This window comes from Argentina anserina, chromosome 3 (assembly GCF_933775445.1).
Source record: "Argentina anserina chromosome 3, drPotAnse1.1, whole genome shotgun sequence".
NCBI lineage: Eukaryota > Viridiplantae > Streptophyta > Magnoliopsida > Rosales > Rosaceae > Argentina > Argentina anserina.
In genome coordinates, this window is record NC_065874.1 from 1,130,744 (window position 1) to 1,146,027 (window position 15,284).

Genomic DNA, 15,284 nt, shown 5'->3' on the forward strand with positions numbered 1-15,284 from the left:
AATAACCACCCTAGAAGCAAAAGTAAACTCTAAATCCTAACACTAACCCTGATTAGGAACTACGCCAAAAACAGTAGCGGTGAAGGAACCAAGTTATTCTAAATTTATAACTAACAATTAACCACATGCATCAAGGGCTGAATTTACTTTGATCTTCTTATCAAGGGGAAGTCAATACCCGAACCCACTACCCGAACCCATACTTTGCCTCAGCAAAACACCAACCAACGAGGATATTTTAAGGTGCGTTCTTGACTCTTCCCTAATTAGTCCCCAATTACCAATTAAACCGCCTCATTCTTGTTTCCATCCTCAATTTCCCACTGCAATCCAAAAAAAAAAATGATAATGTTAGATATAATCAAGAATATTTCCAGCAAGTGCAATATATTAAAGATGCAATTGCCAGGGAGCACATGTACCTTATGCAAGGCAATTCCATGCCAGGATCATGGATTCTGATCACATGTGACCGCAACTCTAATTCGCTCAACTGTGCACTTAATCAGATTGTTAACAGTGGCCACGGACCCAGGAGAGAGCTTTGCCGTAGGAACTGAATCAACTAGGATCTGAAATGCTACTGTCAGTAGTGATCCACCAGAACCAACATCAAGAATTCCTCCGGCTCCTCCAGCAGGAGGCCCATCTGGTAGGATAGCAAAACCTGATGGCAGAAGTGCAACATAATCAGGATCACCGCCACTTAGCACGACATTCATGGCCACAATATCGACTGGAGCATATATCACATATGACCCGGTTGAATCTGTGCAGCTCTCCTGGAGTATCAGCATGTTGCTTTGGCTAGAATTTGCAGTCTACATCACCAAATTTGGTTTTTGCATTAATAAGTAATCATGTTCGACACAGCCATATACAATTGGCAGTATATATATTCAGATCCATATCAGTGAGTGTACAATACTGCCATGTGCACGATTCACTGATGTGGTCAAATCTACAGCTACCTTGAACACTACTTATTACTCTTTAATAGAAATAGCTTAAAACTTACATTTACACGCAGCAAAGAGACACAGTTTCCTGGATCACGTCCATTAGCTATGTGTGCCATCTCTTGCACTAGGCCACCATTTGAAAGAATATCCCACTGAAAAATTAAAATGACAACCGGCACATTACCTATATGAGAATTCCATTATTCATAATTAAGAAACACACATTAGACCAAGGTATCTATTTATGTACCTCACTCCGAGAATTCTCATCTCGAAGAAAATCAAAGACTCTCTTGGGAGGAACCGGAAGCCAGAAGGAAGTTGCAGCACTCAGAACAATGCCAGGAGGCCTGCCAGGATCATCCATGCTTTTCCTGGTCATGACCCTCACATCGTCAGAACCTGAGGCTGACAATGTCGTCCATGCGTGTGCCGTAGAAGCACCAACGCCAGTGCAAAAGCTCAAGACCATCCTCTGCGCCAGCTTTAACATACTTTTCCTCCCTTCTGCGCTAGTGATGACTATAAGTTCACATAAATAACGAGTTAGGGGGTAGTATGATCATGCTGGTTGAATTAACCACTGACAACATTATGTTTTACAATATTTAAATCCATTAGTAAAAGGCAAGTACCACAGAGATCTCCAGCCGGAATATTGTTGGCCATTGAACTTGCAAGACGCTCACATTGTCTATCAAGTGTAGCAACCCAACGCTTCGCTCCAAATGCAAGAGCAGAGTTTACTAGTGGTCTGTAAATGTTGTGAACAGCTCTATCATCCACTTCGACGTGTTCCACCCATATTACCTAAATCGAAACCACATCAGTTTAGAAAATAAATATTTGTTTAGAAAATAAACTAAAGAGTAATAAGTAGTGTTCAAGGTACTTCATTGCCAAACTTGAGTACACTTCTATTAGTTTAGAAAATAAATATTTGTAAAACATGGACTACAACTACTTTGTCCAGAATGTGTGACTTTTAAATTTACCTTGGAATAACCATTAGGCAATTCTTGGATTAAGCAACCGGATGGCCTTCTACGACTTCTTGAGATTGAACTTGGGCGTAAATTATCCAGGGAAACATCAACCACGGCCCAGGTTCCATCAATATGTTGCTTACAGTACCTTACAAAGTAGTTCTCACGAGTTGGAACAAATGGTGAAGGAACTTGGAACTCAGCTGACATCTATACCAAATTGAAGAAAGAATAGTATTAGAGTATGACATTGAGCAGGCTTTGCATATTACAGAAATGACTCATTCCAAAAACAAATTCGGAGGATACAGATATATCATACCACTTGCAAGGCTCCATTGTAGTTTCCAGCTACTCCAGTTGATAGGATATCAAGGGTCATTGCTCTTGAAACAATACCGCAGAACACAGTAGACCATTGGTTCTGAAGCACATCACAAATTCAGAAACTAGTTTAATTGATCTGAACCTCTGAAGTGAAGTATATAAATAAGTTTTAGAAAAAAAAAATTAAAACACTAGTATAATTACCACATCCATAAGAATCTCAACAAGGTTAACGTGATTCATGATGACCAATGCTGATTCCCTTGAAGCTTCAGATTTCAAGCCCAGTGGTTTAGGACCAATACCCCTAGGAAATGCCCTCATGTATTCTTCTTCATTTAGAATGTCGTGATGAATTGATGAGCTGTTGTCATGAGTAGGAACCCATAAAGGATCCCCGGCCTGAGCCATCCTGATAAGTTCTTCCATAGCTGACACCGCAAGCTCAACTATCAAAGGCTTGTCAGCATCAGTAGGCACTGAAACTGACCGAAGAAGGTCACTGGATCCATACATTTCTCCTACATAACCCGACTGAGGAGCCCCAAAACTGCCAACCGGAAGATCAAGGGAGCGGGTGGGGCCTTGAGAATATGAAATGTGTGCGAAAGAGCTTGACATAGGCTTGCTGCCAACATATTTGGCAGCAATCGAAGATATTCTATCAATCTGCATCAAGCAATCACAAGTCATGAACAGATAACATGCGAGTTTAATAACTGCTACTTTAAAAAGCGCATAGTATTGTAGGCTAAAAATTGTTTGACTTTGTTTAATCTGTAGAAATGATGCTCACCTCTTCACGTAAACGGGCATTTTCAATCCTCAAATGTTGCTCATCAAAGGACATCTCACCAAGAGCTGGCGGACCTCCACAGTTGGGGCATGTAGCATTGCTGAGGGCTTCCTTGTATCGATTGTTCTCAGCGCGAAGCTTGTCTTTTTCTTTTTTCAAAATCGAATTCTCATGCCGTTCATGTTGAGCCTATAATGATCGAACACATAAGTGGAATTAAGAGTATTATCAATTAGCTAGTAATTCATGTCCAAATTGATATATCGCAAATTAATCAATAGCTATATTGTTGGAGGTTAGTGCGCGCGCGTTGGGATGCCATCAATTACTCAATTACTACAAAGCGATAATGTCTGAACATGGACTAGAAATGGGGTTATAAGACCATTAATTTGGGAGTAAATGACTTTTGGAGAAAATATAAATTAATTTAAGGGAGTTACCTTCATTTGTGTTCGCTTATTTTGAAACCAGAATTTGACTTGCAAAGGCTCTAACCCTAGCTCACGACTCAGCTCCTTTCTCTGCTTGTCATCTGGGTGCGGACACTCCTTGAAGAATCTAATCACCAGAAACAAATGAAGATCAAAAATCATTTTCACCCAAGTTGAGACGTAAAAACCTAAAGGGAGGACAGATATAAAATCAGTCACTTACGCTTCCATTTCCTGGATTTGGCGCTGTGTGTGGCGGTGGTAGCGTTTCCTTTTGGGACGAGGTTGGAAGGGATCTAATTCATCTCCAGAGGGAGCATCTGTTGTTTCCGTGCCGGATTTTGTCTCGAAATCATCATCCCGGTTCCTTCCCATATCATTCTCAGAGCTTTTGTGGGTCGACATGTCCAGCATACTCATATGGTGGCTGTCGAACATGCTTGGCTGAAACATTTCTACCAAATCCCTAAAAACCAATTCACAGAGCTGAAGCTAGCAGTATATGTGTGTGTGTGTGTGACGTCAATCTGCCAAGAAAAACATGGGTGTCTTGGTCTGTCAGTAACATAAACCAGCTAGGGCTCTGATAAACATGTAATACAATACGAACTCAGACCAAGCTCAGATAATTTAACACTGCAGAGGTTAGGAAATAACATTTACCGAGGGCTAAGTATCCAGCAGTGATTCCTTTGGTAGAGACACAGACAGAAATAGGTAGAAGAAATGAATCACAATAGCCGAATAGGATGAAATAAATGGTGGGGATACAATTTTAAAGGGAAACTGATCTGTATTCCACTGTGGAATTTGAAATAAATGTCCACGATATTATACAAGCTGTAAACTTGTATATAGAAATATTGAAGTCTCTCCCCTACCCACCCCCCCCCCCCCAACTCTAAACAGACTCAGCGTTTCAACCGAGAAGGCTCAGCGTTTCAACCGAGAAGGATTGTTTTTTGGTACAAAACCGAGAAGGAGAAGGCTCAGCGTTTCAACCGAGAAGGATTGTTTTTTTGGTACAAAACCGAGAAGGATTTTTCATGCTCAATGTTTGCATGTTTATTAATGCATGTCTCCTCCATCTTCAAAAATTACTGCACCTCCTCCCTATGTTTATAGCTTTGTTTCTTCCTTTTCAAACTAAGCTACACCCCCATGTTTATGAATAGCAAACTAGCCTTGTGTAAGTCAATGGGTCAACCAATTAAGCTGCACCCCATGCTTGTGAATAGCAAAGTAGCCTTATGTAAGTCAATGGGTCATTAAGGCTATTGCAACACATAGACTGACCCATCAATTTCTTGTAGCATCCCCTTAAACCTCATTAGAAATCAAAACATAAGAAAACAAATACAGGTAGAATACCAAAATGCTCAAAGTTCTTAACCACTGGATAAGGAAAAGGAAAAGTACTGAACGGACCTGTATATGTAATGATTAGCTGAAAAAAGATGACTGAAACCTTGCATCTACCACTTTTCTGTTCATTACACGTTACAATCACTCACCGGAAACATATTTCCGGCAGCTCGGAAATATAAGTAAATTTAAGAAAATTGACTAGGATCAGTGCTAATTGTGTGATAGAAGTAAATCGGAGCGAATCTGTGAGGCAGCTTATAAGTAGTAGTAGTTCCGAATGCTGTTTGTTTGCAGTGGTGGATGTTGAAGATTGGCTTAATTGTTGAATTCTGGTCTATCTCAGGTCCCGGTTGAGCACAAGCTGCCGTATTTATATCTTTTAGACAGTATTGTAAAGAACATTGGCCAAGACTATGTCAGATACTTCTCTTCCCGTCTACCTGAGGTGATCTTTTCTAACTTTGAACTGTGGTGTAGTTTTGCTTCTCCCATTTGTATAACTATGTTTAATAACAGCTGTTATCGGCGGTTTAAATAACTCTGGTTACCGATATTTGCGTAGGTATTTTGTGAGGCATATGGCAAGTGCACCCCAACCAGCATTCTTCCATGCGCCACCTCTTTGGCACGTGGTCGACAGTGTTCCCACCTTCAGTCCTTCGCAGGATTGAAGCGCAGCTGCAGTTTTCTCCACAAGTAAACCAGCAATCATCAGGTGTACCTCCTTTGAGAGCGTCTGAATCTCCTCGGCCAGCTCATGGCATCCATGTCAATCCTAAATCAACTGACGAAGATTGACCTCAAATGTGGATAATGTAAGCTATCCTGTGACGTTTCTCTTTATATCTTCTGCAAGGACATGTCCTGACTTACCTTTTTGATTTTTTTTTGCTTTGGGATATTTAAATAGATTATTTGATAAATCTTCAGGGTTACTACTGTTACAATATGTGTACATAGACTATTTTCCTTAATATGCACACTTATATATGTTTGTTATAAGTATTGTTATATGCTTGCCCTTTACTGAAACCCTCTTAGTTCTATACATATTGCTTTCAGTCATCTAATTTGTGTACCTAACCAGTTATTAACTTTCTTGTAAGTAAATTATTTGTAATCTTTCCTATTAGTGTTGACAGTATGCATTGGCCATTGAATTGGAAAACCTGCGAGTTTTATACCTACTGGCTTTCGGTTACCAAATTTATGAACTAAGCGGTGAACACTTGAGTCAGGTGTAGTTTTTTGGACAATACTGCATAATGTTTAGCGCGTGTAATAGGAACCTTAGAAGTGCAGCGGTGTTTGACAATAGTATAGAAAAAGGAAGCAGTTATGTTTGATAAGTACGATTCTGATAATTCATTGCTTTAATCCTAGCAGGTTGGACCCCAAAGATTAAGCCCAGATTTTCCCGTTGGGTCCAATCAGATGCAGCCATCTTCAGCTGTCAGACTTGCAAGATCTTCATCACCTTCAAATATTGGCCTTAATGAATATGAAGTAGAAAATTCTCCTAAAAGATTTGGGGACCGGGCCTCTCCATCTAATTCTGTGTATGATTATAGAGTAATCAGAGATGAGGAGCCAGTTGAAAGGCGGAGAAAACATTATCTCAATGGTAGTCAGAACAGGTTAAATAATGGACTGGAACATCAAAGACCCAGAGCTTTGATTGATGCATATGGAAAAGACAGTGGGGAAAGAAGTTTAAAGGATAAGCCTTTGCATGTTGGGCGATTCAGTGTAAATGGTCTAGATCACAAAGCAACTTCAATGTCATGGCAGAATACTGAGGAGGATGAGTTTGTTTGGAAATCCGTTGGCCCCTCTATAACCATGAACAGTAGGAGTGATGATTTTTTCCCTTCAAATGTACCATCTTCTAGAAGCTACAGAGCTAGGCCTAGCCTCGGAACACTGCATACAAGCTCGTTAGAATCACTCACCGGAAACATATTTCCGGCAGCTCGGCGTATTCACTTACTCTGTTCATTGCATCTACCACTTTTCTGTTCATTTACTCGTTACAATCACTCACCGGAAACATATTTCCGGCAGCTCGGCGTACTTCACTCACTCTCTCTCTCTCTCTCTCTTTCTTTCAGACAAAACCCTAGACACCTTCCTCTCTCTACTGGAAAGATGAGAATAGTCTTGTATGAACAGAGTGAGAGAGGTGGGGTGGTTGGTTTGAATTTAATAGAGATGTTTCTGCAACAACCCTCCTGTCTGAGAAAAGCTAAAGAGATTAATACAAGTGACAAGAGGGCAGAGATGACCTTCAGAAAGTCATCAGTGAGTTTTGTTCTTACGTGTTAAAATTCTGGAAAATCTTTCACAAAGATTATAACCGCCACATCCGGCCATTTTTAATTTCTGTCTTGAAAATAATAACGGAAGATTCCTCTAACAATAAATATAATGAAGAGACGGATCATCTGTGCGGAAAGAAGAAACAAGGTCTTGGAGAACTGACCGTTTGAGCCTTTGAGGAGGGTCAAGGTTAGCTCCGGGTCAGATCTGTTCCCAAGGCATTTTAGGGCCACCGTAGCGAATGGTGCTGCTGGGTTTCCTTTGGTGGTGGTGAAAGTTTTTGAAGGGTTTAAGAAGATGAAGATGAATGCGGTGATGAGAGAGAGAGAGAGAGAGAGAGAGAGAGAGAACGGACGAGAAAAAAGAGGAGATAGAATCCAAGATGGTGAGTTGGAGAAGAAAGAGATATACAGGTGACTTGGGTGAGAGGAGTTATTGCAGAGCGTATAGCTATTGAGAGGGTGCAATAGCATTTATGGAGGGAAGAGAGTTGAAGTAAATGCGAATACCATAAGAGAGAGAGAGAGGATTTGGTTTGCATCGATCACTTTTTGCTTCTCATATATCTTCATCAGCGATCATCATCATCAATCCTTGGAGCTGGCTCATCTCATTGCCTCATGTTTTAAATTTGGTATAGGCAGTATGGTGAAAAGGTTTTCCTCTTCATAACTGCCTTAACTTTCAACCTTTTCACCATCTCACTCACTGTACAGCGACTGCAGAATCGATCGACCTTTTCGTTTATTTGTTCCCCCGACCCTTCCATACGTACGCACTATTCCATAAACAACTATAGCTTCTTCTTCAGTAACAACTAGTTGTGATGATGTACATGTATACATACAAGTCGACTAATATGATCCTTGTGAGAAGAAAATTTGGGTGGTTTATTTTTTTTTAAGGGAGGGATTGGGTGGTTTATTTTAGAGAAAAGTTCTGATTTTGATCATTTTGTAAAGATATAGATTTTTTTTTAGCGCAAGTGTCACGAACCCAAAATTTAGTGTATGAAACTCAAATTTTGTAGTCATGAAAAATTTTAAAACAATCTCAATAAAATCGAAATCGTTTTAAAGTCACAGCGGATCATTACTGAGTTCCAAATACAACTCAGTCCAATCGATTATTACAAACCAAATTTATAATTCGACATCATATCAAATAGAAAGGTAAAAATTCTCACAAAATCCTCACATAAATCTACACAAATCCTCACCACAAGATAGGATAAAAACAACTTCGATGTCCTCAGAGTGGTCCGTCGATTTCCGCTAATCCACACCTGTGAATTATCTCCTACACCATCGAATAGGTGCACCGGGATTGTAAACACAAACCCGGTAAGCTTTGCAGCTCGTATGAGTAAAACAACAATATAACTCGCATAAAAATATATACGAAACTTCATAAAACATCAATCATAAATGCACTCATGAGTCATTAGACGGCCCATCTGGTTGTCTAATAAAATGAAAATGTATATGCTCATGAGAAATTGGGCAACCCCTCTGTTTACCCAAATGCATTTATAATACGGGTACTCATGAGCGTTGGTACACCTCTGTTACCCCTCATGATAGTACGCCGCCGACATTGGGCAACCACCTGCTACCTAATATCCAAAATATGGGTACTTATAAGCCGATAACCCATCTGTTATCTCTTATGCAGTACCCCGGCAGACAGACTAGAGCTCTAACTGTATCGTAACTTTCGCCCGGCCAAAGGCTAGGTTCCGACATGCCAACACGTCTGAAGACTGGTCCGAAGACATAAACATGTCTGGAGACAAAAACGTTTTAACAAACTCCATGTTAAAACCACATACAATAATCATCACATTATATTGTACAAATCGAATCAACATGCTCAATATATAAATCTCAACACCAAAATGAACTTATTCACAACGGAAATTTCGATAGTATATAATATAGCAAACCATATATATGTACCTATTTACCATTTATACACATATACAATCCATTATATCAAATACATATCATAGTTCATTCTTTAAACTTTAGCATATTCCTGAATCTCCGCAAGGGTAGATTCGTCATTGTGAGATTTTACTTATCTTATCATCTCGAGCGTAATTTCCACGTTTCCGAATGTAAATCTTTTACTTGAAGTATCGATCACCTTGAAAAGATAAGAAACAGATTTAGAATCATTATGTAAAACCATAAATGCCGAAACAATAATAATATTTACTGTTCAGCAATTTTTCGTTTTTACGAAATCACTGTTCACGTAGTTACTATTCACATATTAATTACGTATTTATGTACGAGTACATACTATTTACGTATTTCTGTACATATACATACTATTCAATCGTAAATACATTCTCAGTAAATAATAATTACAATTTACTCTTCTGAAATTAATTTTACAATTACCGTACGTAAAATAAATTCACATTTACCGTACGTAAATTACTTTTACATTTACCGTACATAAAAATAAATTTTTACAAAATTAATGTTTGAATTCACTGTTCACGCGCTGCCGCACATGGCAGCGCGTGGGGTACACGCGCCACCTCCGGCGACCGCGCGTGGCGCTCACGCGCCACTCACTGTAGCATGCCACCGCCGCCCCAAAATCTCTCATCTTCCTTCCTCTTCTCCTCCACGGCCTCCTGCCGCCTCCTACCTCCTCCACGCACCCATACGCGCCGCCTAAGGCGGCTGTATCCTCACCAACTCCCTCCTCCTCCGATCTCCTCCAATCCTCCACAAATTCATCTAAAATCACAACAACAACATCACAACAACTCAAATCGATCAACCCTTACCTAGGTCAAGGCGTGGAAGCACCGGAGAGTCGCCGGAGAAGCACCTAGGATGGAGGCAGTTTCTGCCGATTCTTGGAGTTGCTGGTGGAGCTCCGACGCGCCGTGGGACAGTGTGTAGAGCTCGGGGTCGACTGCGGAGGGTCGCGCGATGCCTCTGGGCTAGGCGGTGAGGACCACGGCGGGCCGGTCGGCGAGATCGCCGGTGAAGGTTTTTTGAGGGGGAGAGAGAGAGAAAATGGAGGCGGGGTGAGGAGACATAGGGGTTTCCGAAAAATGGAAACCTTAATCTCAAAAACTTCATCTTTATACTCGTTTCTAAAATCAGAAACTAACTTCCGACGTTAATAATTTTCACGTCCGACGTCCGATTTGAACGCGTGACGTGTCCACGAACTCGTATTGACGGGCTCTACAACTTTCGTGAATGAAGTTTTCACAAACAAGCGACGGAGTAAAAGTCGATTCTCACGTCGCGGAAACGTAACGTCTTTCTAAATAAAAGTTCCGTTAACGTTTCCGTCTTCGATTTACAACGTCGCAAAGCAACCAAATGTCATTTAATAAATTTTACAAACTCTAATAATTTCTAAAATTTTAAATTACATGACTCCGGAAAATCGGGTCATTACAACAAGTATGATTAATTTACTTGCATGCTTCTTTATGACGATCATAATGCATGAGAATATTATGTATGTCAGATCAGGGTGAATATTTAACCCGGAAAACAAAATGTTAAATATACAAGATATCATTTTTCTTCCTTTTTTCAGGAAAAACGTTACCAACTGGTAGATGGTGTAGGCATTTTTGAAGCATCCTTTCATAGGTGAGGCGTTTGACATTTCTTTTTCTAAATATCTAATTAGTACAAGTATTTGTAGAGCTAACCTCCTTAATTCCTTTATCAAATTACTTAATTAGCTTGAATGTCATGCCAATATGGCAACGTCCTTCTCTTTGTTTAGAATCAAATTCTCATCTTCCATCCGGCATATACATATACAGTACAACATACAAGGCGATTACATTGAATGATCTTTTTTCTCGGTGAAACTTGGCAGAAAATTTAATTAATTGCATCAAAAATAATACTATACCGTAAATGTACGTATGATTACAAGTACTTGCACATGCCTTCAAGTAGAGTTGGCAAATGGACCGATCCATTTTAAGCGGGCCAAAAGTGTGCTCGTGCCGGCCTATTTGTGTAATAACCCTAGATTTTTAAAACAATATTTGAATTGAATTGAATTCTATAAAGTTATGAAATTCAATTAAAATGAAATTGTTTGTTTGCAAACTTTACGAAATGGAAACGGAAACGTTCCGAGAACGTTTAAAAAGAAAACGTTACGTTTTCGAACGAATTTATCGACTTTATTCCGTCGCTCGGTTGCGAAAACTTTCTTCACGAAAGTTGTAGAGCTCGTCGATACGAGTTTGTAGATATGCGACGCATACGAATCGGACGTCGAACGTAAAAGTTATTAACGAATGAAGTTGGTTTCCGATTTAAGAAACGGGTATAAATAGAAAATTATTGGAGTTAGGGTTTCCATTTCTGGAAACCCTTACCCCGCGCCGCATTCTCTCATTTCCCTCGTTCTCTCTCTTCTCTCTTGCCTCTCCCCGATTCCCCTCTCTCTCCCTCAAGCCTCACCGGCGATCTCGCCAACCGACCCTCCGTAGGCCACACCGCCTAGCCCAAAAGGACCGCGCGACCCTCCGCACCAAACCCTGAGCTCGCGCCGCTCTGTCCCGCCGCCGAGAGTCTTCCCTCTCGCCCCGAGCCTTCCTCGACATCACGCCACGATCTCCGCCTCCGAGCCGTCGTGCACCTCACCGTCGCTTCCTGGGATATCGCAAGACCCTCAGCTACCACCCTTGAGCACCCCGTGCGTTGTTTCGTCGCCAAGGAGTCGGATCGACGATTGAAGATCCTGTGAGAAGCCCGTCGACGAATCGATCGTTTCCGATACGTTTTGAGCTCCGATCTAGGTAAGGCTGCATTCAATTCATGGTTGTGATAATTGTGTGATGATTTTGAATGGATTGAGAAGTTTTTGGGGGAGGATCGGAGGTGTTGGAGGAGGGTTGAGCACCGCTGCCTTAGGCGGCGCGTGTGAGAGGGTGAGGTAGTCTAGGGGCGGCGTGAGGCCGTGGGGAGGAAGAGAGAAGGAGGAGGGAGAGATTGGGCGCGGCGGTGGCGTTCTACGCGCCGGTTTTGGGCTCGGCGCGTGTGCCCCACGCGCTGCCACAGTGAGTGGCGCGTGAGCGCCACGCGCGGCCTGCCGGAGGTGGCGCGTGCACCCCACGCGCCGCCACATGCGGCGGAGGTGTGAACAGTATTCCGAGAAGGGTATTTTGGTAATTAAATTTTACGTACGGTAAATGTAATTAAATTTTATGTACGGTAAATGTAAATATAAATTACTTTCAGTAATTGTAAAAAGTAAATTGTAAAAGGTAATTAGTAAATTTTATTTACTGAGATTGTATTTACATTTAAATAATATGTATACGTACAGAAATACGTAAACATTATGTATACGTACAGAAACAGTATGTATACGTACAGAAATATGCAAACAGTATGTATACATACAGAAATACGTATTATTTTGTGTATTTGTACAGTAATACATGAACAGTACTGTGAATAGTGACAGTGAATAGTAACCGAGACAGTAAATTCGTTAAACCGAAAAATTGCTTAACAGTAACCAATTATTACTGTTTTGGCATTTAAAGGTTTACGAAACGTTTCTAAATCATTTTCTTATCTTTTCAAGGTGATTTATAAAGCGAGGAAAGGAATTATCTTCGGAAATTGTGGGATTTCGCTCGACTCGATAAGGTGAGTAAAATCTCACATATTTACGAATCTACCATTGCGGTGATTCCAAGATTTTGCAAGAGTTTTAAATATTGAAATACGACAAGTATACAATATAGTGGATTATATATATTGTATAAATGGTAATAAGTACATATATATATATTTTGCTATATTATATACTGTTATGAATTCATTTGAAATAGGTCATTCGACGACAAGCATGGGAGTTTAATATTGAGATTGTTAAACGTTTTGTCTTCGGACGTGTTTATAAATTATGACATGTATAAGATATAATGAATTATATATATATATCGTACAAATGGTAAATAAATACGTATATATATATATATATTTTTTGCTATATAATATACTGTTATGATTTTATTGTGATTTTGATTTGTACAATATGATGTGAGATTATTGTACGTGTTTGGCAAGTCGAAACCTAGCCTTTGGCCGGGCGAAAATTACGATACAGTTAGAGCTCTAGTCTGTCTGCCTTAGTACTGCATGTGAGGTAACGGGTGGTTATCTGCTCATGGGTACTCAGATTGTTTTGGATGTTGGGTAGCGGGTGGCTATCCAATATCGGCGGTGTATTACGAGAGGGGTAACATATGTGTACCAGCGTTCTTGGTACCCGTATATAAATGCATTTGGGTAACCAGAAGGGTTACTTAATTTTCTCATGAGCGTTTCATTTCATATTCTTTTGGGACAACCAGATGGGCTGTCCATTGACTCATGAGGGCATTTATATTTGTTGATTTGTGATTTTTCGTATATTTTGATATGCGAATTATATTTTGATTTTACTCATACGAGCTATAAGCTTACCGGGTTTGTGTTTACAATCCCGGTGCACCAATCCGATGGTGTAGGGGATAACTCTGCAGGTGTTGATTAGTGGAGATTGAGCGACAACTCCGGAGGCTCGAAGTCGTTTGTATCCTACTTGTGGTGAGGTTTTTAGCGTGGATTTGTGTGAGAGAGTTGGTGTGGTTTTATTTGTGAGATTTGTGAGTGCTTGTGAGGATTATTACATTTCCATTTTATGTATGGATTATAAATTTGGGTTGTAATAATTGGTTTGTCTGAGTTGTATTGAGAACTCAGAATTGATCCGCTGTAACATTTTAATGATTTCGATTTCATTGAGATTATTTTGTGGTTAACGACTTTAGAATTTTGAGTTTTTAAGCTCGAAATTTTGGGGTCGTTACAATTTGTTTAAATATTAAGCCATGCTCGGCCCACGGCTCAAGCCCATGTCGGGCCGAGTTCGGGCCCGTGCCGAGCTAAGAAGCGGGCCGGCTTGGCCCATTAGCATTATAAGATACAATTGAAATAAAAAATTGTGTAATTAGAATATTTATTTTATATAACTATTTAGAATAATAAAATAAATAAAAATACTACAACGATAATGTTATTTCTAAAACGTTATATATATCAAAATTATCATTATTTTAATCTTATTTGTGACATAATGCAATTAAAATAATGAAATAATTAAGAGATTTATATTTAAAATGTTTAATATTCAATTATCATTATTATAATTATTTAAATATTTTATATAAATAATAAAAAATTATGTATTTAACGGATCGATCTATAAATTTATCATGCCCGGACCTTGTCAGACCCATGTTTTAAAGCATATACGCATAGTCCGACCCATTACAATAACGAACTCAGACCGAACCGTATCGAGTTTGAATTTTTCGGCCCACTTGCCACCTCTACTTTCAAGTCATTTGTACCTCTTAAGAAAACTGCACTTTTGTCCTGAGAATATCCCCGGGCCGACCTTTTATCCCCAGGAAGTCAAAGAAACCTCTTTTCCTTGTTCGAAAGATAATCGAGCTTTAATCGTTGGAACACAATCAAGTTCTCATCGCATCTATTACTTCAACATGCCCTTCAGATTTATGACTCGAACTTGAGCATGCTCTTTAACTTCACCCATATAATTATTTTCTCAATTTGGATGAAAAACAACGAAAACTTGGAAAGAAAGAAAAAGATGGAAACCTTTATACCATATTTGATGTGATGAATGGCAGAAGGAGAAGTGGGATAAAGGAAGTGGTTTCTCTATTCGTCTCTCATCATTTTATCTTTTTCCTTATTCTCCTATCTATTAGTAGAATTATATAGTTGGGGATAGGAAAGTCGGGTTCCATTAAAAAAAAAATCCATACTCACTTCATGCACCAACTCGTACTTACGTATGTACGTGGGCATTTGTTCCGATCGCTTAAATTTTATCCGTATTTTTGTAACATGGGAATTCGTTCCCGTACTTCAATGAGCTAGGATAGCTCGATATATGCGGTTCTAGCTTAACTTGTGTCCGACTAATCGTTTAGCTTGCTCAACCCGATCCTGTCTGTAATTGATGGATAGACAATATTATCAAGCAGAAAAGATGATTT

General features: G+C 39.7%; 1 protein-coding gene and 1 pseudogene across 1 annotated transcript; one reads left to right on the top strand and one right to left on the bottom strand.

The window, feature by feature from the left end:
* Nucleotides 1-272: 272 nt before the first annotated feature.
* LOC126785980 (homeobox-leucine zipper protein PROTODERMAL FACTOR 2-like) lies at nt 273-3,958 on the bottom strand. Its single transcript, XM_050511678.1, has 11 exons — nt 3,729-3,958; nt 3,515-3,632; nt 3,072-3,260; nt 2,480-2,944; nt 2,271-2,372; nt 1,958-2,158; nt 1,598-1,772; nt 1,213-1,484; nt 1,019-1,114; nt 423-821; nt 273-323 (listed from the first exon to the last, which is right to left on the bottom strand). The coding sequence occupies exons 1-10, from the start codon at nt 3,956-3,958 to the stop codon at nt 450-452; spliced, it is 2,220 nt and encodes a 739-aa protein (XP_050367635.1). The 3' UTR covers nt 273-323; nt 423-449.
* An 88-nt stretch (nt 3,959-4,046) lies between these two features.
* Nucleotides 4,047-7,198, top strand: LOC126789502 (polyadenylation and cleavage factor homolog 4-like; annotated as a pseudogene).
* The last annotated feature ends 8,086 nt before the right edge of the window (nt 7,199-15,284 follow it).